This window comes from Lycium barbarum, chromosome 1 (assembly GCF_019175385.1).
Source record: "Lycium barbarum isolate Lr01 chromosome 1, ASM1917538v2, whole genome shotgun sequence".
Lineage (NCBI taxonomy): Eukaryota > Viridiplantae > Streptophyta > Magnoliopsida > Solanales > Solanaceae > Lycium > Lycium barbarum.
The window spans coordinates 6,640,928-6,658,211 of record NC_083337.1 but is presented as its reverse complement, the minus strand read 5'-3'; the positions used below and the strand labels follow the sequence as shown (position 1 = coordinate 6,658,211).

At 39.9% G+C, this 17,284-nt stretch overlaps 1 protein-coding gene across 1 annotated transcript; it reads right to left on the bottom strand.

Moving 5' to 3' along the window:
• Positions 1 to 8,355: 8,355 nt before the first annotated feature.
• On the bottom strand, positions 8,356 to 8,829 carry LOC132609009 (uncharacterized). Its single transcript, XM_060322840.1, has one exon. The coding sequence runs from the start codon at positions 8,827 to 8,829 to the stop codon at positions 8,356 to 8,358; it is 474 nt and encodes a 157-aa protein (XP_060178823.1).
• Between the last annotated feature and the right edge of the window lie 8,455 nt (positions 8,830 to 17,284).

The window sequence follows — 17,284 nt, the reverse complement described above, 5'->3', positions numbered from 1 at the left end:
TGACAGATGCATAGTGAATTGAAATTTTTCTGAAATGGGCGTCTTGTGTCACAAATAGGAGATGGACAAGAGCCTTAATATTTTTCTTGGATTGAAGAGTCTGTGCTAGAAACACATGCCAAAACCACCGTAGTCATTCTTATTTTGCTAAAATGTCGTGTGTTAGTAGTGAATCTTATTATAGTTGCATGAGGACAAGCAAAAGCTTAAGTTGGGGGTGTTGATGTGCCGTGAATTTCGGCACATTTTATACCTTTGTAACTAGAAGTGTTGCTTGTTTTTAAGTGTTTTTACATTGTTTCTTATGTTATTTTTGTGTTTTATAGGGTTGGTTAACTAAGAATCGGAAATGAGATGAAATGCTAAAAAACGGACAAATTGGAGCTAAATGACGGTCCGTAACTCATGTTACGGACCGTAACTGGATCTGTAACTCATGTTACGATCCGTAACTCATGTTACGGGCCGTAACGTTGAACCGTAACAGGAGCCAAATTTCCAGAAAGTTTTCATGGAAACATCAGTGTTACGATGTGGTGTTATGGTCCGTAACCCATGTTACGGTCCGTAACATCTCACCGTAACATCAGCCAAAATTCCAGAGAGTTGCCAAGTAATTGTCACAAGTTACGCTTCCGAAGGACGGACCGTAACACAGGTTACGGTCCGTCGCATGGTGGCCGTAACAACAAGTGGACAAATGACGAAATGAAGGACGGACCGTAACCTGAGTTACGGTCCGTAACGATGCGGCGTAAGGGCATTTTTGTCCAGAAACTTGGCGCGATTTTTGGCTCTATAAATACTTAATGTAGGGTTTTAATTCAGCAGCCAGATTCATTTTTGAGAACATAAACTCTAGGTTTTTCATATTAGAAGTTTTTGGAGCATTTAAGGCAACTACTTCACTTCCATTCCACCTTGTAATTGCATTGTAAGTACATTATGTCAACTTTTAAGCTTTCTTTGTTAGTCAAGATTATGAGTAGCTAATTTTAAAGCTAAGGTTGTGAGTCCCATGGTGGATATTATGTGAATGAGTTTCTATTATTGATATATGCATAATGGTTGTTGGTATTCATTCAGTTTTTGTGATTTAGCGTTGGGTGATGATTGCAAGCATTATCCTAAGCCATTATATTAACTTTTCTTGGGAAAGAAAATTAGTATTGGTAAGATTGAATGACAATGACTCGAGGCGTTAACCCTCGTTTAATAGACTAACTTAGGGATGAGAACAAGTCTAAATTGACATTTTTGGTCATTCTTCGATTGCAACTCTTTTACATTCGGAAGAATCATAAAGAGGAAATACAACTTAACTGTTGGAAAACATTAAGAAGTTCTTAAGAGACCAAGTGCATATTCATAGAACAACCATTAGAAGTATATCACATTGAAACCTGAAGCATAATATCTAATCAAATTGGGGAGCACAACCTTAGTCTCTATTTCGCATTAAATTCAATTTCAGTCAAAATACTTAATTACATTATTCAACAACTATTTCAAATTATCAGGAATAGGATTAAAGCTTTTAAAGACTAGTATCGCATACGATTAGTACTCTTTTCTCTCAATATTCCCTGTGGGATTCGACCCCAACCTTGTTGGGTTACTATATTTGACAACGTCCGCTTTACATCATTAATAGGTGTAATTTGAGCGTATCATTAGGGTCGAATCCCATGGGGAATAGGGTGTGAAAAGGTTACTAATGTAGTGGAGTACTTACTTGTGGTCTAATTTCATATTCCGATAAGTTTGTAAAAGAGTGCTATGTTTACTAGCTATTTTGATTTGATTGTAATTAATTGGAATAAAGAAACCAGGGTTTCGTCCCCTTTAGATAAAGTGTAATTCTATGGGTGTTAATATGATATACTTCTAATGGATTGTTGCACGAATGCACTTAACCTCTAATTGATTTCCTAATATTTTCCAATAGTTAGAAAGTATTTCTTTTTATGATTTTTCCAGATATAAAAGAGTTGATATAAAGCACGATTAAAATATTCCAAGTAAATTCCTCTTATTCCTAAGTGAATTTACTAAACGAGGGTTAACGCCCAGAGTTCTTGTTACTTATCCTTACCAAACCCTAACCCATTTTCCCAAGTAAATTAAGGTTTTTATGGCTTAAGTTAATGTTTGCAACCATCAACTAACATAAGAATAAAGAAAAAGTAAACCCTAACAACCCATTATGCATATATCAATCACAAACACCCAATCACATAACACCCATCATTGGGTTCACAACCTTATTATGGAATTTAGCTACTCATAGTATTTAATGCAAATCAAAGTATTAAAGAAGTCATTAATGCTTACAATTGAATAATGTAGATGAAAAGTAGTATTCTTGTCCTCAAAAGCTTCGAAACTATGGAGCATTAAATACCCAAGAAGAAAGAGACAAAAATCTGACTAAGAATAGTTCACAAAACCCTACATCAAGTATTTATATTGGTCCAAGTCGTGGAAAGTAAGTTGACAAAACTGTCCCCATCGACACAGTTATACAGACCGTAAAAGATTATACAGTTCGTAAAATTGCCCTCTTCACCGTCAAACTACTTTTGTGCACTCTTCTACGCTTCCTTTTTGATGGACCATAAAATATTATACAGTCCGTAAAGTTGCTCCATAAAATTACCCTGGACTGAGATGCAAACTGTGACTATTCTACGCTAGGTTTTACGGTCCATAAAATATTCTACGGACCGTAATCTGCAATGAATTTACCCTAGTTGACAAGCTCACTGTGAAAAGGTTACGGTGAATTTGACGAGCTGTAGAATAATCTACGGTCCGTCTTTTATTTCGTGAATTTGCCTGTATAGTTACTTCACCTCTTTTAACTTCTTTTTGCGATCTTTTCACATAATTTCCCAACTTTCACCATATGGACACTAAATACCTAAAACACAACATAAACATATCAAAACAAAATAAACTTGCTTGAAAACAAGTAAAACTCGTCGTTCAAAAGCATCAAATGTGACGAAATTACGCGACACATCAACACTCCCAACTTAAAGTCTTTGCTTATCCTCGAATAAGTAACACAATACATACAACTCTACTAAAGCTTAGACATAACAAAGTAACAATGTTTATAATGGTTTTGGCCGAAAACTACAAACACTCATATATCTCAAGATCCTCCCTCACATATTTTAAATACGTTGTATTACTCATAAATGATCATGACTCACAAGGAAGCTTCAATCAATGACATCATATTATTGGTAGTGTCTATGCGCACACAAATCCATTTTTGGTAATCAATTTTTTTCAACGATCTTCTCAATCCTCTATGCCCTCATAAAGACCAAAGTATGTCCAACACACATGTACACGAATAATAGGGATAGAGACAAAGGAGAAGAGAAACACTCACACTCACAAAGATGTTTCACATGCTATAAATGCAAATGCCATAAGCTTGCCCTTATTTTCAGTACCTTCAAATTTAGATGGTCTCGTTATGATCACATTAGGAATTTTCATAGGTTGTAATGCAGGCTTAGGGACAAGTAGGATGGATTTGGATCATAGTGACTAACCCTCCTTGAATACGTACAATTACTTCTATTATTTCACTTTCGGTCCTCTTTCTATTCCTTTCTTTTGTTCCTAAAACCCTAATGTGATCGATCAAACTACTTAAATATGTTTTTTTCTTTTTGTGCAACATTTTCTGTTTTTGTTTTCTTTTGTTTTTTTTTCTTCAACCACATCGGATCATAGACTAGGTAACTTACATTCACCCCAAACTTAGGCTTTTAAGCCTCAATTCTCACATTTCTAGCGTTTCACCCCCAACTTAGGCTTTAAGCCTCTTATTTCTTATTCACATTGTCAAGGAGGGAACATTTGCCAAAAGTGTGAACATTTTCAAACAGGGTAAAGGTTAATTAGTGACTAGTCAAGAAAAGGGTTTCAAGGCTCAAAATGGGTGACTAAGGATCATATATGAGACAAAGTAGGAAAAAAGGATTTAGGGTTTCAAAATCATATCAAAGACAGCCTAAGATCATATCAACAACCAACTATCCTCTGAAAAATGGCACGACTAACCAGGAAAGTTCTAGATTGCAAACATAGCACATGAATATCATACTAGCACTCTAACACACATCAGCACACGGAATTGAGTATCTCGTTTTCAAATTTTTATTTGACTTCCCAAGAAAGTACTCAAAACAAACATACTCCAATACTTATGATGTCATAAAAAGAATCATGCATGTCAATCCATTAACACATTCAGAGTATACAAAATTTAGAGGGTGCTCATTTTTTTCAAACATACAATATACATGCCATAAGTTAGTTCAGCCACTGCCACATAAGTCACAATTACTCTATTTTATCTAAATGACTACCTAAACATTCCAAGTTCAACAGAAATAACACCTCTCAGGAAAAGAACCACGGAAAAGAAAAGCCCAGAGGGGTTCTAAACCACATATGTACAAATACAACAAAATCAATTAGCCCACCCCAACTGAAAATCATGCATTGTCCCCAACGCATGAAAATACGTAAAACAGAGGGTTAAGCCTACCTGATGCGCACTAGGTGTGCTGCTAATCCTGAAGTATGACCACCTCATCAGTGTGGACTGGTGCTAGCTCGTCCGCTGGGACAGTAGTGCCAGTAGGTGGCCCTGTATAGCTCTGTGGGCGTGGGTCCTTCTCAAGGACAGTAGTAGTAGTCTCCACGGGTACCTCAATGCTAGGCATCGTCTGCTCAATAGGAGGGGTTGTGCTGGATAAATCCTCTACGAAATGTGTATCAACAATGGAGAGACGTTGTACTTTCCTAACTTGACGCTCTTCTTCCTTAATCTGATGCTCCTTTTCATCATCTTCATCCTCCGATCTTGGTCTTTTTCCCATTGCTCAGGGCGGTGATTTATCTCCCAACAATCTGACCACCGAAACCAGTGATACCAAATCGATCTCCTCTGCTGGTAGAGGGTTTTTAGGTGCAAGTCCCTCTTTCACTTGTAGCTCGTGCACATCACTCTTCAACTAGAGTATATCTGCCTAAATTGCCCCTAAACCAACCTCGGGGCTGACCTTCTCCAACTCTAGAATCCTCTTCTCAAGGCCATCAATCCAGGAATGAATCTGGCGGTGAGAATCGTTCAGTCACTATTTGAGTAGAACTGCTGTCTTCTTGATCTGTTTCTCTAGAAACCCTTCCAACTCTCCCATCAGGATGACAAACTGTGATCCACTCCGTCGGGGTAAAATTGTGGGTGCAGGAGTTGTTGTGGAAGCTGGGGTAGTTGATGGACCAGAAGATGATGCTAGGACTTTTATGTAGAATGTGCTGCTATGGTAGTGTCATCTGGAATCTCCTAAGAAGTCTCGGGCAGGCCCCCCTCCTGATCATTTGTTTTGGAAGGAGGTTGTGCCAATGTCACTTGAGGTACCACCGTAAGATCAATGGCATTAAGGTACTTGTCCCTACTATTCATTAGATCATAAACATTCTCAGCTTGGAGCCAATGATCTCTGTGGGGATACAACTGGACGCTCGTTCTGAGGCATAATGTAGTAATGAGACATGGATACACCAATGACAACTCCTGCATCATCAAACGATGATGAACTTCTTCTACAACAATCTTTCCAATGTTAATATTGTATCGGGACTTGATGGTTGTTACTAGAGTGGCCCTATCATCTGTGAGATGGTTATCTTCTTGATTGGGGTAGAATCTGTTGATAAGGACACTCCACCAGAATTTTCCATCAACTGAGAGATCTGCTTTCTTGACCGTAGTAGATGTGTCCTTACTCCAATCAGTAGTCCCCTTAGTAATAACTGAAGCCACCCATGGTAGCTCGGTCAGCTTGACTTTTCTACTATATTCAAGCTCATCGGTGTTTGCAGGTGGCACATACTCATCACCAAAGTAGAAATGGTTGACAGCTCAGCTGGAGAAGTCAATTTTCAAACCTTGAACTATTACCTCTTCAAGAGGCGCAAATTTCTTCTTTTTCAGCTGGAAGAGCTTATATGTGTTGTTTATCTCGATAGTGTAGGAAGCATAGAAGTCCCTGACTAGAATCGAAATATACTCTCCAAGAGCATAACTAAGGAATTCCTATTTGTAGTATTGGATGATAGCTATGATTTTGCGAAATTTATCCAATCTATCCATACTAATTCTTCGCTCCTCATGGATGCTTCTTCGTGGCCCACCTCTAATCTTACTCTGCTAAATTCCATGCCCAAACAACTCTTTTGATCCTTTAACAGAGAATAGAACCCTTTACTCTGACTTTTTTTCATTCTGAGTTCTTTCTGCCGCATAGCCTCCTCAGGATCCGTATTGTTAGAGCTGCTGGTGGGTGAGGAAGATTATCTCTCTTCAGATTAAGGGGAATTCTGAGTTTGTATTGCAACCCTGCCTCTGGTGACTCTGACAAGCGGTGTTTCATCCTCTATCTCTTCAATCTTGATGTCCGGGTTGATTACGGAGGCGCGATCAGATTTATGGTTGGCTTCTGCTCCTACCTCTGCTGGTTGGTTGTGCACCACCTCTCCTTACCGGATTTTTCGGGGCCATACATGTGTGTTACAACACACTATTAGTAAGGATGTGGAAAGAAATAAAATCGAAATCTTTTTGGGTTTTCTTTTATAATTGAAAGCTAGAAAAGAGAATAAAAAGAATACAAGTGTGCTAGTATCATATATACACAATTTGATCACAGTGATAAAGGTGGACCGTAAAATATTTCACGGGCCATGAAAAGTTTTACGGTCTGTAAGTTGTATTGTCAAATGGTTGCACTAAACACAAATATGGAAGAACTATTTGACGGTGGAGTCTTACTGTTCATAAAAAAAATACGGTCCGTAAAACCACCGTATAATGGTAAAAGTGAACAAAAATTGGGGAAGCTATTTTACGGTGCAAGTTACGGTCCGTAAAATTTTTTAAGGTCCGTAAAACGCATCTTAAAATAGAAATAGTGTACTCAATTTTGTATAAGGTGTTTTACGACACATTTTAACGGTCCTTAAATAAATTTACGGTCCGTCAACCTAGTCGTAAAATTCCCTATGCGAGACTGAGCAGTTTCACTCCCAAGTTGAACAATTCAACAACACGTTTTCATACACCATCCTTGTTCATGATCAATCATATCACACCAAATAAAAATATACGCACTCACATAAGACCGGGGGTTACTCTGACTTCACACCGTTGGCAATTGAATTCATTCAAGCATTTAATCGAAAAGTTTGCAGGCATAACGAATTTTGACTTCAAAGTTGAAATCGATGATCGAAATGCCCTCCGACTCAATGGAGGTTGCGATACCTCGTCCCCCATGAGTTCAATTATACACAAACATACCAATACCCTCACTCTCAACTAAAAAATTTCGATTACGCACCCCCATAAGACGAAATCATATTATTTTACTCACAAGTATCATAGGAAATGAACATACATCCATTATCCTTATCTATAAGAATCATAACGTACGAGAAGATTAGAATAAAAAATCAACATACCTGTTAGAGGACTACTTGTTCAATTGAAATTGTTAAAAGACTTGAAGCATTATGCGTGTGAGTGTTAATGGGAGTATGATGAGAGGTGATTGTGTGAGGGGTGATGGAAGTATGAGGAGAGGTAAATGGTGATGAGGTGTTTAATGCGTGTTAATGGACGGTTATGGGAGTGAAAGGGGGAGGGTTTTTAGGGAATTTGAATTGTGGTGGGAGAGGGATGGTGTATGAGTGTGTTGAGTATGGGCACGCCGGTTGGGGTTTCTAAACCCTGGCCGCTTCAGTTAAGTCTTCCGTATATATATATATATATATATATATATATATAATTTCTGGTCTACAGACCGTAAAATGGTTCGTGAACCATTTTATGGTCACTTACCTGACAAGGATGATGACGTGGTAGCTTTTTTTGAATGCCAAGGTTTTGTGCTTCCTTTTATGGTCCGTAAAATCTAGTGTAAAACTGTAACAGTGAACTTGTTTTCCATGCCCCATTTTATGCTTCCTTTACGTTCTGTATAAAATTCTACGGGTAAAAATAGGAACAGTAAGCTCATTTTCAATGCCCCAATCTACGCTTCCATCTACGGCCCATAAAAAGTTAGACGGCCCGTAGATTCTGGCGTAAATTTGTTCTAGTGATTCTGCTGTTGTTTCTCCACTTCTTCCTTTTTCCAACTCTTTGTAGGTCATAGCACACAAACAAACATCAAAGCAATCTAAAAGTTAAATTACATGGATGCAAACATAGATTGCCTCCCAAGAAGCGCTTGATTGAACCATGCTTCATAGATTACCACTCTATTCAGGATTAGGAGTGTAACCATGCTTCAAATGGTGGCTCTCAACAATCTTGTCACTATCAATGCATCCATGGTAATACTTCACCCTCTGGCCATTCACGTTAAAGGTATAAGTTCCATCTCTGGACTTTAATTCAATTGCACTATGGGGTGAAACATTTATCACTTGGAAAGGCCTGGACCATTTAGATTTTAGTTTGCCCAGTAAAAGCTTTATTCCTGAGTTGTGTAGCAGGACATCATCACCGTTCTGGAAGTCCCGCTTGAGGATCTTTTTATCATGGTAGTGCTTCATCCTCTCCTTGTACAAGCCTGTACTCTCATATGCTTGGTACTGGAATTCATCCATCGCATTAAGTTGAAACAACCGAAGCTTGGCTGCCTCTTCCCAACCCATATTTAGCTTCTTCAACGCCCATATGGCCTTGTGTTTATGTTTGACTGGCAAATGACATGCCTTTCCAAATACCATCTTTTAAGAAGGAGTTCCAATGAGAGTCTTGTATGTTGCTCGATAGGCCCAAAGAGCATCATCAAGCTTTCGGGACCAGTAGGTCCTATTTGCATTGATCGTTTTGGCTAAAATATTCTTTATCTCCTGATTAGAGACTTCCACCTAGCCACAAGTTTGAGGATGATACGGGGTAGCCACTCTATGTTGTACGCCATACTTCTCTAGTAGTCCCCCGAAGGCTCTATTGCAAAAATGTGAACCACCATCACTTATGATTTCCCTCGGGGTGCCTAAACGAGTATAGATGTTTTTTCTTCAGAAAACCCATAATAACACTTTTGCCTTCACTGTTGGGTAAAGCCACTGCTTCTAACCATTTGGAGACGTAGTCCACATATACTAAGATGTACTTCATTCCGCACGAACTCACAAAGGGGACCATGAAATCAATCCCTCATACATAAAAGAGTTCCACTTTCAATACATGGACATCTCTTACCTCCTGGCAATGTTTACTTGGCGTTGGCATTGGTCATACGATCGTGCCAATAGGTTTGCATCATGGAATAGAGTCGGCCAATAATACCCTCACTCAAGTACTTTCGTTACTGTCTGATTTCCATCTAGGTGACCCTAACAGGAAAGTCATGGCAAGCCTTCAAGATATCAATCACCTCAGATTTGGGGATACAATGCCGAATGATATTGTCAGCGCATGTTCAGAACAAATAAGGTTCGTCCCAATGATATTGCCGAGAATCTCTCAAGAACTTCTTCTTTTGGTAGTCTTTGATTTTATTGGGAATAAGACCAGTCACCAAAAAGTTGGAGACATCAGAATACCGCAATTAAGGTTTAAAAAACTTATTTTGAATGAAAATCACTTTTTGAAACTATTGTTGGAAGTATAAATTTTATTCAAGATTCTTTAATGAAATAAAGGAGAAGCAATCTTTTCTTGTTTCCTTGAAATCTAATTCATGTCTAAATGGTGGTTAATGTGTGTGAGGGGACAAACCCACATTAAACCTAGATTGTAACAAACCCTATATATGTATAAGCTATTATGAATGTTTTCCTCTATGAGAGATGCTTAGTAATGCTAGTTAAGAGTTGGTAATGAAATTCTCATTGGTGAATTGGGACATGGAAATCTTTGTAAAGAAGTTGTACCTTTTCAAAACATTGATTGGAATGACTTATTCTTTCGATATGCATAATGAACGTTAACATTATTAATGGTGTGACAACTTTGAGACAATTTGTGAATCGGCCTCTATGCTATGACCTTTGTTGTGATGTTTGGCCTAGCTACTCGGTAGGAAGGGTAGCCACTATATATCCTAGCGTGTCATTGCCTAGCCATTCGGGAGGAAGAGTGGCCATCGCTGGGTTCGCTACCCGAGGTGCGATTTATGCCTAGCTATTCGGGAGTGTTATATCCTGTATTTTTGAATGTCATATTATTAACTGAGGTGGGGACCACACGTCAATATTTTTTTTGGGACACGTGACAAGTTATATGAATCGCATGTGTAAAGTAAAACACAACTTGTGAAGGGCCTTGGGGCCAAATCAAAGTGGAAGCCCTCCAAACGCATTTTTTAAGAAAACGTTTTCGGATGACCTGACTTGGAGGGGCAAAAACGGCATTATAAGTCTGGAATTTGGGAAAACTCCCAGAAGTAAAAGTTGTAGATAATTGAAATAGCTTTCCAAAGGTAGGTCGTGGGCCTATAGGTGACATCGGGATAAGGAGATATGAACATTTTAAGGCGGAAAGGTCAAGCTGGGCAGTGAAATGGGCCCAACCCGATTCCAATCCGGGTCAGGCCCATTTCCTTGTTATTTAAGGGAAGTTTCAGCCTCCTCCTCCACATTTTCAGATCAGAAAAGATCCAGAAAATTCTATAGAGAGAGAGGGAGGAAAGACTTAGAGAGATAAATAAAGTTTGATCAAAATCTGAGCCCCGAATCCCGAAGCTCATGAAGAGAAAAGTGTTCTACGTCGCGTTGCCTTCGATTTGAGCTAAAAATCAACTAAAAATAAGAGGGTGGACGTGGTAGCTGTGCACTTAAGGTATGATTAAGGCTCTTTTTCATTGCCAACAAGTTTATTTAAAGTTTCAACGGAATAGAACGGGAAAATAGCGATATAAATTCGTCCGTTGGCATTGAAATTGATTGTAGAAGATTATGTCATTTTAATATGATTTTATGATATTATGGAAATGAAGTTGTTAAGATGTGAATTATGATTATGGTTGATGAAATTGGAAGGTGGAAATATGTTATGAATATATATGTTGAAGATTTGAAGTTTTGGATGGATTATGGTTTGGTGGAAAATTTGTATATTTTGTATATCATGTGAATATTGTATAGAAATGATATGAAATACTTCCAAATCACATTGTAATGGTCTTGATTAATGATGAATATGGAAATGTTGATACTAGTTTGGGTTTGTGAAGTTGAAGTGGAAGTTGTTGGACCATGTGGAAAACAAGGCTAGTTATGCCATACTATGTGTTTTGTAATGCTTGTTGTTGTTAGTGATGTTGTTGTTGGGTTGCTGTGTTGATATATTAAGTCGAGCTAAGTCTCGGGGATGTCATATATATAGGGGAAATGCTGCCGAAATTTCGGTAGGCAATTATGTGATTAAGCTTAGATTCTCGAAAAGCTTGAAATTGACAATTGGTAAACATGACCATTTGTAGATTCTGGACGAAATTGGAATTGAAGCCAAGCGAGCGTAAGGCGCAATCGAGGTATGTAAAGTCTTCCCATTTGTTCTTTGGCATGTCCTAGATGTACTAGGTCAAGATCGGAGCCTCGGGGGCGATTCTGCTCATAGAAACTCGAGATTGATTTTTGATACTATTCATTCAATTCAATTGAATTTCAAAAGACGCATTTTGCTAGAAAAGTGGTTAAACCTCCATAACTTGTACAAATGTAACCCGATCACTATGAAACCTTCCTGGATGACTTCGTAGAGTCTAATGGGCGTGATTCTTGTCCGCCACCTCGACTTGGCCCGAGGTGGGCCCGCTATTCCCCGATGCCTCTCTTATTGTTCTGTCTGTCTTATTCCCATACGATAAGTCGAGGAAACTTATGGCTATTGTTCCGACTACTAAACGGGAGTTATTTTAACGAACATGAATTGATTTAATGTTCATGGAAACAATTACGGGGACAGAAACCCAGATATAAATTCTGTATGGCTTTAGCCAATGTACTCGTGTCCGGAGCTCGCAGGTAGCTCCTGGTTATTATGTTGTTTACTATACGATAGGTGCTATGACCACCTTTATGAGCTTTATAAAATATTTTTTTGACATCTAAAACGTTTTGAAAATATTACCCTGATATTTTGGATAAACTACTTACCTCCCGTACTTACTGATATACGATTTTGGTATACCTGAATCTTGTGTGATGTATGATCCTGGCGTGTGTGATTATGTTGGGAATGTGATAATTTGGCATTCTGTATGGTTGTTTTCTGTTTTACCGAGTCCCGGGCCGGTTATGTGAATATGCGCATATGTAATATTGGCCGCTGGACCCTCGACCGCGGCGTGTCCGACATTGACAGCTGGACCCTTGACCGCGTCATGCCGGACGTGTGGCATTGACTGCTGGACCCTTGACCGCGTCTGCCGCAGTTGTGATTGTGCCTGACATAGACCGCTGGACCCTTGACCGCGGTATGTCAAATGTGTGATTGTGACCGCTGGACCCTCGACCGCGGTATGTGTGATTGTAACCGCTAGACTTTTGGTCGCGGTATGTGTGATTGTAACCGCTGGACTTTTGGTCGCGGTATGTGTGATTATAACCGCTGGACCCTTGGCCGCGGTACGTGTGATAGTGACCGCTGGGTACTTGGCCGCGGTATGCGTGGTAGCGACCGCTGGACTTATGGCCGCGGAAATTGTGCGTTGATTCCTTTATATGTGTGAAACAAAAATGTTTTTCAAAAGAAAGTAAAGCATTTTGACACTCTAACTGCCGTATTTGCCTGCTGGAACCTCTTGGGTATGACTTGTGCACTAGAGGCGACCCTGTGGCGACCTGGTTATTCGTGCACACCCCAGTGCACTGCGCCCCTCACTAAAGGGCCGAAACCTGAGGTAAATATATACTACCTGTGCTTGTGTAAGTTTATGATTCTGCATGCATGGTTCTGCCTGTTACATTTCTGGACAGCGGATTCAGAGAATGATTCCGTTGGTGTTGCTTCTGCATGATTGAGCCGGACTATGCTTCAGTCGGCTATAGTTCTACACCCCTAGCTTCGGTTGCGGGTATGTCAGTAGCACTCTGTGCCCCGATCCGCACGATGATCCTGCCAGTTAGGCTTTGTACCTCTGTTTCATATCACGATTCAGACGGCTACACCCCGTGCTTATGATATATATCGTGGTCCTGGCCACACACTCTGTATTTCCGTTTCGGACTTGGATCCGATACTACCTATTCTATTTCTATACTTCTGGCTCGGTTTTGCTTATATTGTTATATTTCCGCTTTACATACTCGGTACATTTCCGTACTGACCCCCTGTTCTTCGGGGGCTGCGTTTCATGCCGCGCAGGTACTCCCAGTTGAGTTGAGGACAGATGGAAGATGTTCCAGTGCAGATGGCAAGCTCCATTTGTTCCCGGAGTACTGCCGAGTCAGATTCTGTATGTTATGCTTTTGGGATCTTATTAGAGACTTTGCAGACAGTGTTGTGGGTATTGGTTGCCGGTCTGTGTACGTAATGAATTTTGTATGATCACAAGTTTGTTCGGCTTGAAAGCCACGAGAAAGAATATTTCTAAAAGAAAAGTTTTGCTATGTACTTTATTATTTATTTTAAAGAAAAAAAAAGAGTTGACGTGATTTTATGTGCAGCGAGAGTCTGAAGGTTCGCTCGGCCCTAAGTAAGGGTCGGGTGCCCATCCCACCCCAGCGAGGTCGGGGTGTGACTGGGAGGAAGGATAGCCACCGCGTACTACATAGTCCGGTGTGATTTATGCCTAGCTATTCGGGAGGAAGGATAGCCACTGAGAATTATATGTTCCGGTGTGGGGCGCTATGCGCGATATGCTTGATTCTTGGGCCTGTATTGGCATGTGTGACATTCTTATTCTCTTATGGAATTGTTGATGACTATCTTAATCGATTAAAAAGGCATATTTGAAGTTTTAACTTGACAAGAGGCTTTATAAATGGGTTTTGATACTTATTATTGAGATACATAAACTGAATAACTATCCTTACATCGATCTCACCTGACTGGCAAAACTAATTTCTTTATGTATTATGTACTCTATTTTCTTATTACTCATTGTCCTCGAGGCACCCACTGAGTACGAAGTACTCAGGCATACCATTGTTGTTTTTGATGGTATGTTAGGTAACGGAGAAAAGCAGGTTCATGATACTCCAGGCTTGTAGGAAGGACTTGCTGTTGTGGCTGATTTAGTGAGCCCACACATTCGTTCGTGGGACACTCTATTTATTTAACTTCATTTACTTATTTTAGTTTTCGGGCTGCGTCCCGATGGGTTAGACATTTACTCCTTATTCTTAGAAGCTCCTTAGTATACATTCGAATGTGGGTAGAAGAAGAATTGTCGTTTAACTCTTTCGGGCACACTATCATGTTTTGGGGTAAATCATTTAAATTATAAAGACTTCCGCTAATTTAATTCTTGTATTCATGATATGTTACATTTAATTTATAAATTGTTGGAGGCGAATGTTGAACCTGGCGGGTTCAAGTATTATTATTGTGTTGTTTAGGTTCTTCCGATGTTGTTCAGGACGTCGGATGCCGGTCACGTCTAGGGTGGGTTTTGGGGCGTGACAAGCTTGGTATCAGAGTCGAGGTTTAAATACGTCCTAGGATTATTGTCGGTGTCTGTGGAGCTGTGTCTAGTGGAGTTTTCCTTGTGCAGCCTGATCACCTGCATGACCGAGAAACTCCCAGGACATTTATAGGTGTTTCCTATATTCTTGATTCTAGATTGTGTTGTAGAGCTTAAAGTTCTTTTTAGGATCGTTCTAATTCGCTCGTTAATTCGTGCCTTGCAGAATTGACTCTGACGCGATCCAAAAATGGTAAACGAGGACGTCCCGCGAAAGTTAACCGAAACCTTGGGGGCGTGAATGCTGGCAATGGAAATGATGCAGGAAATCATGCACCACCCCCAGCACCGCCTGCTCCTACTGTTCCTGTTGCGGGTGTGCCTGAGATTGGTACTATGCAAATATCTATTCAAATGTTGACTGCTTTGGTTGCGGCTCAGTAGCAGCGTGGAGGTGTGGGACCTCATGGTGGAGGCAGACTTAAGCAATTCTTAGAGTTAATGTCACCAGAGTTCTTTGGGTCACGAGAGGTGGATGACCCCCAACACATTTTAGATGAGACCTTTAAGGCATTCAGGGCAATGGATGCCCAGGATTCAGAAGCTGTGAGGCTTGCTTCGTATCAGTTGAAGGATGTTGCTCACGTATGGTTTGAGATGTGGGAATCTGAGAGAGGTGACGCTGCTTTAGCTCCGACGTGGGCTAAATTTGAAGAGGCTTTCATGGAAAGGTTCTTGTCTGATGAGGAAAAAATTGCTATGGCTACGAAGTTTGAAAAGCTAGAGCAGGGTAATAAGTCGGTTCATGAGTATAGTTTGGAGTTCACTCATCTGTCAAAGTATGCTTTATACATGATTCCGACTGAACAACAATAGTTGACTCGCTTTGTGAAAGGCTTGGTACCACGTATCAAATCTGCATTGGCTGATGTTGCTATGTCTCCTACTTGTACTTTCTCATCTTTGGTTGGGTTTGCTGAGCAACAAGAGAGTTGGTAAACTGAAGAGAGAGTGGATCGAGATCAGATACATAAACTGAATAACTATCCTTACATCGATCTCACCTGACTAGCAAGACTAATTTCTTTATGTATTATGTACTCTATTTTCTTATTACTCATTGTCCCCGAGGCACTCACTGAGTACGAAGTACTCAGGCATACCATTGTTGTTTTTTATGGTATGTTAGGTAACGGAGAAGAGCAAGTTTTTGACACTCCAGGTGTGTAGGAAGGACTTGCTGTTGTGGCTGATTTGGTGAGCCCACACATTCGTTCGAGGGACACTCTATTTATTTAATTCCATTTACTTATTTTAGTTTCCGGGCTGCGTCCCGATGGGTTAGACATTTACTCCTTATTCTTAGAAGCTCCTTAGTATACATTCGAATGTGGGTAGAAGAAGAGTTGTCGTTTAACTCTTTCGGGCACACTATCATGTTTTGGGGTGAATAATTTAAATTATAAAGACTTCTGCTGATTTAATTCATGTATTTATGATTTGTTACATTTAATTTATAAATTGTTGGAGGCGAATGTTGAACCTGGCGGGTTCAAGTATTATTATTGTGTTGTTTAGGTTCTTCCGATGTTGTTCAGGACGTCGGATACCGGTCACGTCTAGGGTGAGTTTTGGGGCATGACAGGAGAAGAGAAAATGAAATGAAATAAATGACAGAGGGTCCTTATATCAACATTTAAAATCTATCCCGACCGGATTCTACGGACCAACATACGGTCCGTATAAATTATACTGACCGTATGTCTGGCCGTAGATCTGGTCTAGTGAAGACCCTTATTCTGGGCAGAACATACGGTTGGACATACGGTCCGTATGTTTTATACAGCCAGTATGTTTGGCCGTATAATGCCCAGATTTTCGAAGTTCGTTCTCGTCGACTGGTTTGATCTTCAATCCTTATGGAACCTTCTTAGCACTTGTTTAACACCTCAATACTAATCTAAGGGTCGTTATCACTCTTCTCCGAAACATCATTAACTTGTCACTCATAATTCTTACCCGACACCCAACATATCCCTTGCTTTCCTTGACAACCTTTTTCCCTCACCTCAAATGTCTTTAAAATTTCGATTAGGATCATCAATTGCTATTTCTTACTTATTAAAACACTGTATATATCGTGCCTTTCGTTAGTCTATTCACTGTACGTTAACGGAAAATTTCCAAGGTGTAACATTCTTCCCCCCTTTTGGAACATTCGTCCTCGAATGTTAAGTCATCGGGGATTCTATAAAAATTTCACCAGAGTTTCCCCTATAATATGGCACTACCATCCTATCACAATAGCCCACAATAACATTGCCTCACAGGGCCGCAACACAATAGCAATATACATTGGCCACACACGACCCATATGCATAAAAAGAAAACATACGTACCTCATAATTTCGATGTTTCATCATGGACCTCTTTCGGGGGCTGAAACAAGTGCGGATATGTGGACTTCATCATCTCTTCTGCCTCCCAAGTCATTTATTCTCGGTTGTTATTTCGCCACAAGACTTTAACTGAAGCTACTTCCTTATTCTGATGTCTCCGTACTTGTCTGTCTACTATGGCAATGGGCATTTCCGCATAAGCTA

Coding starts and splice junctions, on each gene's coding strand:
- LOC132609009 (XM_060322840.1), bottom strand. CDS start 8,829: ATGGTATTTGGAAAGGCATGTCATTTGCCAGTCAAACATAAACACAAG.